The 13,050-nt window shown below is 43.2% G+C and overlaps 2 protein-coding genes across 2 annotated transcripts; one reads left to right on the forward strand and one right to left on the reverse strand.

Annotated features, from left to right (window-relative positions):
• Positions 1-2,372: 2,372 nt before the first annotated feature.
• LOC138371129 (uncharacterized) lies at positions 2,373-3,726 on the forward strand. Its single transcript, XM_069335964.1, has 2 exons — positions 2,373-3,022; positions 3,501-3,726. The coding sequence occupies exons 1-2, from the start codon at positions 2,373-2,375 to the stop codon at positions 3,724-3,726; spliced, it is 876 nt and encodes a 291-aa protein (XP_069192065.1).
• A 6,143-nt stretch (positions 3,727-9,869) lies between these two features.
• LOC123748620 (uncharacterized) lies at positions 9,870-11,818 on the reverse strand. Its single transcript, XM_069337179.1, has 2 exons — positions 11,107-11,818; positions 9,870-10,301 (listed from the first exon to the last, which is right to left on the reverse strand). Exons 1-2 carry the CDS (start codon positions 11,688-11,690, stop codon positions 10,067-10,069), a joined length of 819 nt encoding a protein of 272 aa, XP_069193280.1. The 5' UTR covers positions 11,691-11,818; the 3' UTR covers positions 9,870-10,066.
• Between the last annotated feature and the right edge of the window lie 1,232 nt (positions 11,819-13,050).

Raw genomic sequence — 13,050 nt, forward strand, 5'->3', positions numbered from 1 at the left:
GGTTCATGTCTCGCTCCAAGACCGGCCCCCACCCCATACCCAAGACTTTCCAATCAATTTGACCCAAAAAATTTCTTAGGCTATTAAAATCAGCTTTTCGAAAATCTGGCACTTTAACAGAATTTTCTCCTACTGGTCTATTCCATTCTATGCTAAATCTGATTTCTTTGTGATCACTGCTCCCTAGCTCACTCCCTATTTCGATGTCATTAATTTGCGTTTCCCTGTTAGTTAACACTAAATCTAAAATATTATTTTCCCGTCTTGGTTCCTTAATGTGTTGCGTAAGAAAGCAATCGTCAATTAATTCTAGAAAATCTTCTGCTTCACTATTCCCTGTTTTGTTCAACCAGTTTATTCTGCTAAAATTAAAGTCACCCATGACATAAATACTGTTAGATCTAGATGCTCTAGATATTTCATCCCATAGAGTGCCTCAAGGCTCTGTCCTGGGACCTCTGTTGTTTATAATATATATAAATGATTTAGATTCAGGTTTGAGTAGCAACATTTGCAAATTTGCCGATGATACGAAAATCGGTAGGGAAATTAATTCGGAGGAGGACTCACTATCACTTCAAGTTGATCTAGATAGGGTTTTGAAATGGTCAAAGGATTGGCAGATGCAGTTTAATGCTGATAAATGTAAAGTTCTGAGGTTAGGTAATGATGATAGAGTTACAAGATACGAGCTAGATGGTGTTGTGATTGCGAAAGGGATCTGGGAGTTATGATTAGTAAGAATTTAAAACAAAAGGATCAATGCATAAATGTTCGTAATAAGGCAAATCGGACACTTGGATTTATTAATCGCAACGTTAGTAACAAGACACCTGGTGTGGTTTTCAAGCTATATCTTGCTCTAGTTAGGCCCCATTTAGATTATGCAGTTCAGTTTTGGTCGCCATATTATAGAATGGATATAAATTCACTTGAACGTGTCCAGCGTAGGATGACTAAGTTAATTCCCCAAATTAGAAATCTTTCATATGAAGAAAGATTAACAAAGCTTAAGTTGCATTCACTGGAAAGGCGAAGAGTTAGGGGTGACATGATAGAGGTTTACAAGTGGATGAATGGACATAACCGGGGGGATATTAATAGGGTATTAAAAGTATCAACACAGGACAGAACACGAAACAATGGGTATAAATTGGATAAGTTTAGATTTAGGAAAGACTTGGGTAAATACTGGTTCAGTAACAGGGTTGTTGATTTGTGGAACCAATTGCCGCGTAACATTGTGGAGGTGGGGTCCCTCGATTGTTTCAAGCACGGGTTGGACAAGTATATGAGTGGGATTGGGTGGTTATAGAATAGGAGCTGCCTCGTATGGGCCAATAGGCCTTCTGCAGTTACCTTTGTTCTTATGTTCTTATTGCTGTTTATTTTCACTGGTGTGCGTTCCGCTTCCCTGCTGATAATATCTAGGCATTTTTGCGCATGGTTCCAGCCGCCTTTTCAATTGATGATGACCACAAAGATTGGGTTTCCAGTTAATTCGATTAAGAGCCATTCTTTCCTCAGTTTTGGCAAGACAACTTATTAATGAGAACGAACGTAGTTAATGAGATGGGTCTTGGATTTCCTGGAACTTTGGGTTTTGGAATAGGAACTATAATTGCATTACTCCAAGAGAGTGGTCGAGGTCCCCCACATTACTGTACGTATATTAGAACAACCACAAGTATTATCCACAACTCTGACTTGCCAACAAAGACTTTGAGCAGCAAGATGGGAAAAATAGACGATGGTTTAGCCATACCTGAGGTCCCCCATACTCTGTTGGTGAGATTCAAGAAGATTTCTTCACCCTTTTCTCCTAACTTGGCCAGCGATTAACTTACTAACTTGTAAGTGATTTTGTCCTCGCCTGGAGCTGTGTAGTTTTCTTTGTAGCTCTTCTGAGTTCTATCAGATTGAAAGGTTGGTCTAGTTCGTCGGGTAAGGCTAAACCATCGTCTATTTTTCCCATCTTGCTGCTCAAAGTCTTTGTTGGAGAGTCAGAGTTGTGGATAATACTTGTGGGTGTTCTAATACACGTATAGTAATATGGGGCACTGTGAAGGCGGGAACTACCTCCCACAGTCCGCGGTTGTGTAGGGGCAATGATTACACCTCACCACCTAATTCTCCGCTTTACTTGATAAGTTCCTTACTGAAGCGTTAGTGTTCAGTGTCTCAAGGTGCGCCACTGAGACAAATTTATTGTGGTGTGAAGAGTGCGTTCAGTTTTAGCAGCAGTTGTGGAATTGTCGCGCTTGATAACGCTAATTGTCGCGCTCAATACGCACCCTTCGTGGTGTGTGGCGCCATTGGTCCAGCCAGACCTTGACAGCTCTCCCCCTAAGAGAACTTAACTGTGCGCCAATATGTCGTATTCAGCCATAGACAGTGAAGCCATGTCTAGTACGAGCGCCGCCTTAACTACTCAACAAGATGAGAGCCCTTGCCTCTCTCCGGCATCTTCGGATTACTTCGCATCTCCAGCATCCTCGGCTTTCGACAGGAGCTCTACAGACATGTCCTGCCTCTCCTTCCCCAGGGGGCTGCATGAACCACTTCCTCTGTCATTCAGCTCCTCTGTGGTACTGAGGATGAGGTGCTCTCACTCCACCAGCATCCCGCTTCGCCTTCCTCGTATCACGGATAGTTACGGATCTTCCCCACCGTCCACTTCAGACAGCTGCGCGCGGACCATGTCCCACGTCCCCTACTCCAGGCCAAGGCAGACCAGGAATATGTGTCGTCGTCGAGACGTGATAAGGTTTTCCGACTATGATAACTGCGGCAGCTCTCATTGTCACAGGGCACTAGCAGCAGCAGCAATGCTGGACAGCGTCAGCAGCACGCCCAGAGAGAGCAGGAACGACACCTCCGCCATGAGGTGTCGTACGTATCGTATCGTCAGTAGGAGCGACGGGGCAGCGGGAGGCGCCTCCAGCGCCATCTACACGCCGTCTGCCGCCCTCCTTGACACCAGTTTCACCTCCAGCAGTGGAAACAGATTCTCCTTTAACGAGTAAGCTATCAACATGCCTTGTTAAACGTTAATGTGGGTAATTCGGCCACGTGTAAATTGTAATAATTATGACTAGCGGGTAGTTACTAACATATAGCAAAGTCATATATCTGTATTAAGTCCGTGTATATGTACACCTCTACCTCATGTACAAGTTAAAATATCTCCAAGTTTTTCACAGATTAAGGAACAAATCAATATGTGTTATTTCTACATGTGTCCCTCACATAAGGTTCTCTTACATTTTCAATGCTTTCTCTACCCCTGACAGTATTTAATGCTCTCTTGTTTATTATCTTTCTGAGTATGATAAGTCTTTCTCCTGAATATGTTACCTACTTTCAGAAACTTTCCGAAATTAGGGGATCACAGAAGAACTTCATAAACTGAATGACTAGGGAATATATAATTGAACCTTTTTTTTTAGATTTGTAGTAAAGTGATATCTTATTGTTATGTATTTGTTTCACTTCAACAGACAGGATTTTCTCCCGTTGGACTTGAGTTCCATGTCGCGGTCGTGGACGACGTCTCCCGAGGACCAGGTGGCCCGCCCAGCCTCACACCTCCGCCAGGATGGGGCACCAGAGACTCTTCTTGGTGATTTGCTGGCCTTAAACCTCCGAGACACGCCGGAGAGGCCCCAAGGCTTTCTCAACTCCAGTCACAACCTGCAGAAGACACCAGATTCAAACTTGCGATAATTCTCAGTTCATGAACAGATACTATCAAGAAAAGTTAGGATGTAAACAAGACTAGAAAATGATGTGTGAGAGTATAGTGACGAGCCGCGTGATGGTGATGGACGTTCTACAGATCTGTCAGTGTCATGAATAAGTTTACTTACTGTACGAATAAAAATAGTTAACATCTGTGTATTGCTTTTAGTCCAACAATTAACCTTTCCGCCATATTTATACCATGTCTCTTGTAACTTATACATTTTTATGTTAACCTGATTTCCTTAAATAACATTATAGACAGACAATATAAATAACATTATATATTCATCGATACCATGAATATAAAATATAAAACCATCAACAAGTAATACAGCCAAAATAAGTTTTTTTTGCTGCATTTTGAGCTTTTATTAAACACAAAATCTACTTAGCATCTTAGTTGTCACCGACGACTATATATAATCTCAGAACTTCTCAGACGCAGGTTCGAACCCTCGTCACGGCCCTTGTGGATTTGTCCATTGATGCATCACGCTATTGTGATTTCTGTGTGTAATAACATAATAATATGTAATAAGGGAAGTGTTCGATATCCGATAACCCCATTAAATCTAGTCATTCCGGGCCAGTAATGTTAGGTAGACTAGAGTACCGGTTACAGGGGGGCCTCGTAGCCTGGTGGATAGCGCGCAGGACTCGTAATTCTGTGGCGCGGACTCGTAATTCTGTGGCGCGGGTTCGATTCCCGCACGAGGCAGAAACAAATGGGCAGAGTTTCTTTCACCCTGAATGCCCCTGTTACCTAGCAGTAAATAGGTACCTGGGAGTTAAGTCAGCTGTCACGGGCTGCTTCCTGGGGGTGAAGGCCTGGTCGAGGACCGGGCCGCGGGGACACTAAAGCCCCGAAATCATCTCAAGATATTACAACGCATGGCGAGCTACCCAAACAAACTAATTAGTAATTAAATTTTATCTAATATATTATAATAATTTATTATAAATACATATTATATCGCAGCCTATATCCATCCTATATATAAATCACGCCTCAAGAGACGTGATTTACCCACTCCCATGGATATATGTTGTATTTAAATATATAATTTGTTTTGTCAGGGACAGGAAGCCTGTGTGTATATGTTTCAGGCTTGTACCGAGACCCTCCCCCAAGGTCTAACAACTGCCCGTCCCTAAGCACACAACAGTGGCCTGGCAGCCGGGTCCCAATAGCCCAGACCCGACCTGGGCTTTGAGACTAAAATCCAGTTATGAATTATAACTTGTCACACTGGAAATGTTAAAAACATGGGAATATTGGGCTAATTAACAATTAACGTCTATTATAGGAAAGTTTCTTATAGGAATTATAAGAAATTATATTATATTATAGAAATTATATATTCTATTATAAAATAGAAATTATATACTATTATAGGAATCGATAATTGAATAATTATCGATTCAAGATTCGATAATTATCGATTTGAGTTGATAATTCGTCTTCATCTTGAAAACAGATTAATAAATGATTCACAACATGGTTTTACTAATGACCGTTCATGTCATTTATTCATTTACGTTCATTTACGCGGTAAAATTTTATGGTACATGGTATTTGGTTCCACAAACCAACAACCAAGTTACCGAACCAGTATTTACCCAGGTCTTTCCTAAATATAAAATTATCCAGTTTAAGAACATAAGAGCAAAAGGTAACTGCAGAAGGCCTATTGGCCCATATGAGACAGCTTCTACTTATTACCCCCCCCCCCAATCCCACTCATACACACGTCCAACCTACGCTTGAAACAATCGAGGGATCCCACCACGTTACGCGGTAATTGGTTCATTTACACCCATTTTTCGTGTTCTTTTTTCAGCCATGTTGTGACTCATTGTCTGCATCTTAACCCTTTCTTGGAAGTCCACCGAGAGGCAAGAGGCCCTTAGACACAGCCTACCGTCTAGAATAATATTATTCTTATGCTGGCGATGAGTCACAATAACGTGGCTGAAGAATGTTGACCAGACCACACACTAGAAGGTGAAGGGACGACGACGTTTCGGTCCGTCCTGGACCATTCTCAAGTCGATTGTGTATTATTGAAATATTACACATTCCTGAGGTTCGAGGGGTGGGGAGATATCTTGAGGGGTGGGGAGATATCTTGAGGTCTGGATATAAGCTCCGGGGGCTCCAATAGAGCAGATTAGAGCCCTATTCTTACTCTTAATTCGCAGAACTCACTTTGTGTAGCAGTCCATTTCAGGCACGAGTCTTGTGGCTCTGGTTGGGGGGGGGGGGGGGGGGCAGAGTGAATGGCTCCACCACACACTACACATAAGGGGCATAACTGGCCGACCCCTCACAGTGTTCAAGAGAGAACTGGATAAGCACCTCCAAAGGATACCTGATCAACCAGGCTGTGACTCATACGTCAGGCTGCGAGCAGCCGCGTCCAACAGCCTGGTTGATCAGTCCGGCAACCAGGAGGCCTGGTCGACGACCGGGCCGCGGGGACGCTAAGCCCCGGAAGCACCTCAAGGTATGAGGTGCCATATGTATGATTGAACACCATATGTATGATTGAATGATTGATGAAGATTTTCACGGGAGATATCTCCCGTCACGCAGGGTGCAGTCGCACCTCAAGAGCTCTTGATACTGGTAATGGGTCAAAAGGGCCACCACTTTCGGGCTATTCATGCCCGTGCCACTGTTTGGGTGGCATTGGATTGATAATCTTTATCAATCAATCGATGAAGATTAAGCCACCCAAGAGGTGGCACGGGCATGAATAACCCGTAAGTGGTAGATTTTTTTGAGTGAACAAATTCTAAATTGTTAAGCCAGTTGTGCCCTCTAGAGGCAATTTACTGCAGTTTTCTTTATGCATGATGCATGAAAATTAAAGAAATGCATAAAATTAAAAAATATATTTATACAAATTAAAAATGTGTATACAAATTAAATAAAAATACAAAAATTAAATAAAAATGTACAGAAAATAAATAAAAATGTACAAAAAATAAATAAAAATGTATAGAATTTAAATAAAAATGTATTGAAATTAAATAAAAATGTATAGAAATTAAATATAAGAAAATTCCTGAAAATAAAATGAAAATCATATGCAACAAAGCTAACAGGTTTCATACACATAAATGAGGTTTTGAGATTTGATATTTTTTCTTCCAAAAATCCAACACTAGAGATCTTGAGCAATATTTCTTCTGCTCACAATCGACTTGAGAATGGTCCAGGACGGACCGAAACGTCGTCGTTCACCTTCTAGTGTGTGGTCTGGTCAACTTACTTCTGATTGATGAAGATTAAGCCACCCAAGAGGTGGCGCGGGCATGAATAGCCCGTAAGTGGTGGCCCTTTCGAGCCATTACCAGTATCAAAAGATGATACTGGAGATCTGTGGAGGCGCAACTGCACCCTGCGTGCAGTGGTGACCAAATGGAACAAAACTTACTTCTGATATCAATATATTCATACATACTTTCATGTGACGTGTATTCAGTTTACCTGATCGTGTTCCAGGATTGCATAGGTTGTTGTAGATTCAACTACTGGGAACAAAAAGTTCCAAGTAGCACGGGCTCGTGAGCCCGTGCTGGAGGCTCTTTGGAGCCATTGTCTGTATCAATAGTTGATAGTGGGTTTTATGGGGTCCGTGGACGCGGCAATCCAAGACCCTAAGGCTGGTCAGACCGGTGAATTTGTGAGGTTCACACGTTGGGAAGAGTGCCGCCGGAGTCAGCAAGTGGGGCTAGGGGGAGATGTCTGGGTGTTCCAAGAGGATTGGTTTCCTTATACCAGTTCCTTATGAAGTTGGTAGTTTGGGTGAATTTCCTTCTCCAAGGTGTCTAAGTCGAGGCGTTTTTGAGGGACGACCATGCAAAGGATCCACCCTGCTTCCCAGTAGTCGTTGTGAATATGGAGTTATGTGGTCTGGACAGCTGAGTTATGCGGTCAGTGTGGTTGGTGCCGGTGAGGGATCTGGAGGGAGAGATGGTGCTCGGGCGGCGGGAGACCTTGTGACACCCCAACTACTGGGGGTTGGTTCAGTAGTCCCTGGGGCGGAGGGTCCGGTAGCGGTGGTGGAAGCTGGAAGGTCATCGGGTACGATGTCACTAGTCCATTCGCGACGATGTTGATGATGGAGTGTAGCGGGTAGTGTCGTTGCCCGCTGATTGATTGATGAAGATTAAGCCGTGCCACCAAAAGGTGGCACGGGCATGAATAGCCCGTAAGTGGTGGCCCTTTTGAGCCATCTGTGGAGGTGTCACTGCACCCTGCGTGACGGGCAACCCGTTCTCGCAAATTTAATAAGTCAATATTGACTTATTAAATATGTGCATAGGTGACATACTTAACATAATAGATACCCTTAAAAAGATTCATAGAAAACACCGACCTTGGTGCTTACTTACTTACTAACCTACTTAGTATGTTAAGATAAGCATCTTATTGCTTCGTAATTACAATTATTACCTAACCTATAATAGGTATAGGTTAAGTAATAATTGTAATTACGAAGCAATAAGGTTAGTTAGGTAATAATTACAATTATTACCTAACCTATAATAGGTATAGATTAAGTAATAATTGTAATTACGAAGCAATAAGATGCTTATCTTAAGATACTAACAAGGTTAGGTAAGGTCGGTGTTTTCTATGAATCTTTTTAAGGGTATCTATTATGTTTAGTATATCACCTATGCACGTAGTTAATAAGTCAATATTGACTTTACGAATTTGCGAGAACGGGTTGGTGACGGGAGATGTCTCCCGTCCGTTGCCCGCTATTTTGTCGGGGAGGTGAAGGAAGACGGATAGAAGGGTGGTCATGGTGGAGGCTGCAGGCTGGGCAGGCCTGCAGCCTCCTATTTGAACGGCCTATTGACATAGTTCGAGTGCACGGGAGACATCTCCCGTCACGCAGGGTGCAGCCGCACCTCCACAGATCTCCAGAATCATCGCTTGATACTGGTAATGGCTCAAAAGGGCCACCACTTACGGGCTATTCATGCCCGTGCCACCTTTTGGATGGCTTAATCTTCATCAATCAATCATAGCTCGAGTGCACGGGGGGAATTGTGTAAAAGTCCTGGTTTGTGTCTCGGAGAGGCTACAGGATCTAAGTAAATTCAGTAGAATTTGATTGATTGATTGATGAAGATTAAGCCACCCAAAAGGTGGCACGGGCATGAGTAGCCCATTTTAAGCCATTACCAGTATCAAGAGCTGATATTGGAGATCTGTGGAGGTGCGAATGCACCCTGCATGATGGGAGATGCAGTCTCCCTTGTGAATGTGTTGAGATGAAGATGAAGCCACCCAATAGGGGCACGGGCATGAATTGGTAAGTGGTGGTCCTTTTGAGCCATCACCAGTATCAATAGATGATACTGGAGATCTGTGGAGGTGCGACTTCACCGAGCGTGACGGGAGATGTCTCCCGTGTTTTAAACAGATGAAGATGAAGATGAAGCCACCCAAAAGGTGGCACGGGCATGAATAGCCCGTAAGTGGTGGCCCTTTTGAGCCATTACCAGTATCAAGAGCTGATACTGGAGATCTGTGGAGGTGCAACTGCATCCTGCGTGACGGGAGATGTCTCCCGGACCAAGTGGTGACCAAATGGTGGCTCATTGATTGATTGATGAAGATTAAGCCACCCTAAAGGTGGCACGGGCATGAATAGCCCGTAAGTGGTGGCCCTTTTGAGCCATTACCAGTATCAAGAGCTGATACTGGAGATCTGTGGAGGTGCGAATGCACCCTGCGTGACGGGAGATGTCTCCCGGACCAAATGGTTGGAGTAGAATTTCTGGTTGCAATTCTTATACCATGTCGTAGCTCAGTCGATTAAGGCAGCGTCTGGGAAGCTCTCGGACATAGGTTCGAATCCTCGTCACGGCCCTTGTGGATTTGTTCAAATACCAAGTAGATTTTGAAGATTTTTTTTTTAATAAAGCTCAAGATGCAGCGAGAAATCTTATATTGTGTTCATATTTTTTTATTAGGGTTATGCGTTTATTGGTTATATTACTTGTTTATGGTTTTATATTATAAATATCGATACTTTCTGTAATGTTACTTAAGGTTAACAACAACATAAAAAAGTATGTTACAAGAGACACGGCACAAATATGGTGGAAAAGTTTATTGTTGGACTAAAAGCAATACACAGATGTTAACTATTTTATTTGTATTTATTCATGACACTGACAGATCTGTAGGACGTCCATCACCATCACGCGGCTCGTCACTATACTCTCACACATCATATTCTAGTCCTGTTTACATCCTAACTTTTCTTGGTGGTTTCTGTTCATGAACTGAGAATTATCGCAAGTTTGAGTCTGGTGTCTTCTGCAGGTTGTGACTGGAGTTGAGAAAGCCTTGGGGCCTCTCCGGCGTGTCTCGGAGGTTTAAGGCCAGCAATTCACCAAGAAGAGTCTCTGGTGCCCCATCCTGGCGGAGGTGTGAGGCTGGGCGGGCCACCCGAGAACCTCCCTGGTCCTCGGGAGACGTCGTCCACGACCGCATGGGACTCAAGTCCAACAAGAGAGAATCCTGTCTGTTGAAGTGAAACAAATACATAACAATAAGATATCACGGGCGGACAATCGACCTGAGAATGGTCGTCGTCCCTTCACCTTCTAGTGTGGTCTGGTCAACAATAAGATATCACTTTACTACAAAACTAAAAAAGTTCAATTATATATTCACTAGTTATACGGGAATATTTTGAAGTTCTTCCGAGAACCCCTAATTTAGTAATCTTAATGTAATTAACAAGCATGAAGACCTTAAACATAAAATACAAAAACGTTATTCAGATGTATAAGAACTAGTAGATAGTGGGAAGTTCTTGTTACCGGATGCAAAGCAACAAAAGATTGGGTTAAAGATAAAATAAACATAAGATTTAGTAGACTTTTAGTACCATTGTGGGCATAGTCCATGATTCTGTAAGATAATTTACCAGATTAAGGAGAAGAAAGACTTACCAGTATGTTGACCAGACCACACACTAGAAGGTGAAGGGACGACGACGTTTCGGTCCGTCCTGGACCATTCTCAAGTCGATTGTGGTCTGGTCAACGTTAGCCACGTTATTGTGACTCATCATCTGCAAAGACTTACCAGATTCAAGATAAGAAAGACTTACCAGATTAAGGAAGAGCAAAAATGCTAATACTAAAGAAGTGACAGCTTTAAATTCTGCCAGGAAAGAGAAAACGGGAATCAAGTGAAAAGAATCTTAAGTGTATACTTAAGATACAACAACAACATGGAGATACACATGTATTATAGAACACTGAGAATGCGGGTGATGTTGACAACATTTATGACAAACAAAGGGAATGTTGATAGCTTACATGTTAAAGGAGAATCTCTTTCGCCCACTGGCTGTGACACTGGTGTTAGGAAGGCGGGCGGGAGACGGCGTGTAGATGGCGCTGGAGGCGCCTCCTGCTGCCCCGTCACAACTACTGACGCTCATGGCGGAGGTGTCGTTCCCGCTCTCTCTGGGCGTGCTCTCATAGTTGGGAAACTTGATTCTCCTTATCGCGGCTCGGCGACGCATCTCCTTGGACTGCCTTGGCCTGGAGTAGGGGACGCAGGACATGGTCCGAGCGTAGCTGTCTGAAGTGGACGGTGATGGAGATACGTAATTATCAAAGAGGCGAAGCGGGGTGCTGGTTGAGTGAGAGAACCTGATCCTCCTTGCCACAGACCGAGGACGTGGTTCATGCGGCTCCCTGGGGTAGGAGAGGCAGGACATGTCCGCAGAGCTCTTGTCAAAAAGAGAGGACGCTGGGGAAGCGAAGTAATCCGAGAGACGTAGAGGAAGGCGGCAAGGGCTCTCATCTTGGTGAGTAGATAAGATATGGCTTCGTACGGTGCTCGTACTAGAGAAGGACATGGCTTCATTGTCCATGGCTAAAGACGCGTCGGACATATTGGCGCGCAGTCAAGTTCTCTTAGGGGAGAGCTGTCAAGGTCTGGCTGGACCAATGGCGCCACACGCCACGAAGGGTGCGTATTGAGCGCGACAATTAGCGTTACCAAGCGCGACAATTCCACAACTGCTGCTAAAACTGAACGCACGCTTCACACCACAATAAATTTGTCAAAGTGGCGCACCTTGAGACACTGAGAACTAACGCTTCAGTAAGGAATTTATCAAGTGAAGCGGAGAGCTAAGTGGAGAGATGTAATCAAGCAGTGTTGCCCCTCCACAACCGCTGGTTGTGGGAGGTAGTTCCCTCCTTCACGGTGTCCCATATTAGTGATCGTTATACAGTACATATTACTGGGTAAATACAATGGGTAAATTCAAAATACAAATCCAGACCTGGGTAAATACAATCAATGGGTATAAATTGGGTAAAATCAGTGCACAAATGCTCGTAATACGTATATTAGAACAACCACAAGTATAATACGTGAGCTGGCTGTGTTTACATAGACGTATCATACAATGTTTACATTACAAAATATAAGTATTGGACCAAGACAGTTCCCGCGTCTGTTTACACTTATCCTGTTTGTAAATGTTTCGGGTTTTATTTTGTGTTTTATTATATATTTTATTATTTTAGTATATTTAAACCTTATTAGGAAGCATTAAGACTTTATAGTCTTTAGCATTAAACTTTTGAATAAATGTGTTCACAGTGTTCACAATGTTCAAGATAGAACTCGATAAACACCTCCGAACAATACCTGATCAACCAAGCTGTGATTTATACGTCAGGCTGCGAGCAGCCACCTCCAACAGCCTTGTTGATCAGACGACCAACTGGGAGGTCTGGTGGGAGATAGGGCTGTCAGACCATTGATCCCCGGAATGGGATGCCCGGGGGAAGAATGGGTATAAATTGGATAAGTTTAGATTTAGGAAAGACCTGGGTAAATGTAATCAATGGGTATAAATTGGGTAAAATCAGTGCACAAATGCTCGTAATACGGCAAAAGAACAATGGGATTTATTAAGCGAAGCGTTAGTAATATGACACCCCTTATATGTATGTACTTTACCTAAATAAATATTTGAATTTGACACCTGGTGGTGTTTTGCAGGTATATTTTGCTCTGGCTATGACCCATTTAAGAACATAAGAACAAAGGTAACTGCAGAAGACCTATTGGCCCATACTAGGCAGCTCCTATCTATAACCACCCAATCCCACTTATATACATGTCCAACCAAGGGACCTTGATTAGCTTGAAACAATCGAGGGACCCCACCTCCACCACGTTATGCGGTAATTGGTTCCACATATCAACAACTCTGTTACCGAACCAGTATTTACCCA

The sequence above is a fragment of the Procambarus clarkii genome, chromosome 4 (assembly GCF_040958095.1).
Source record: "Procambarus clarkii isolate CNS0578487 chromosome 4, FALCON_Pclarkii_2.0, whole genome shotgun sequence".
In the NCBI taxonomy this organism is placed as follows: domain Eukaryota; kingdom Metazoa; phylum Arthropoda; class Malacostraca; order Decapoda; family Cambaridae; genus Procambarus; species Procambarus clarkii.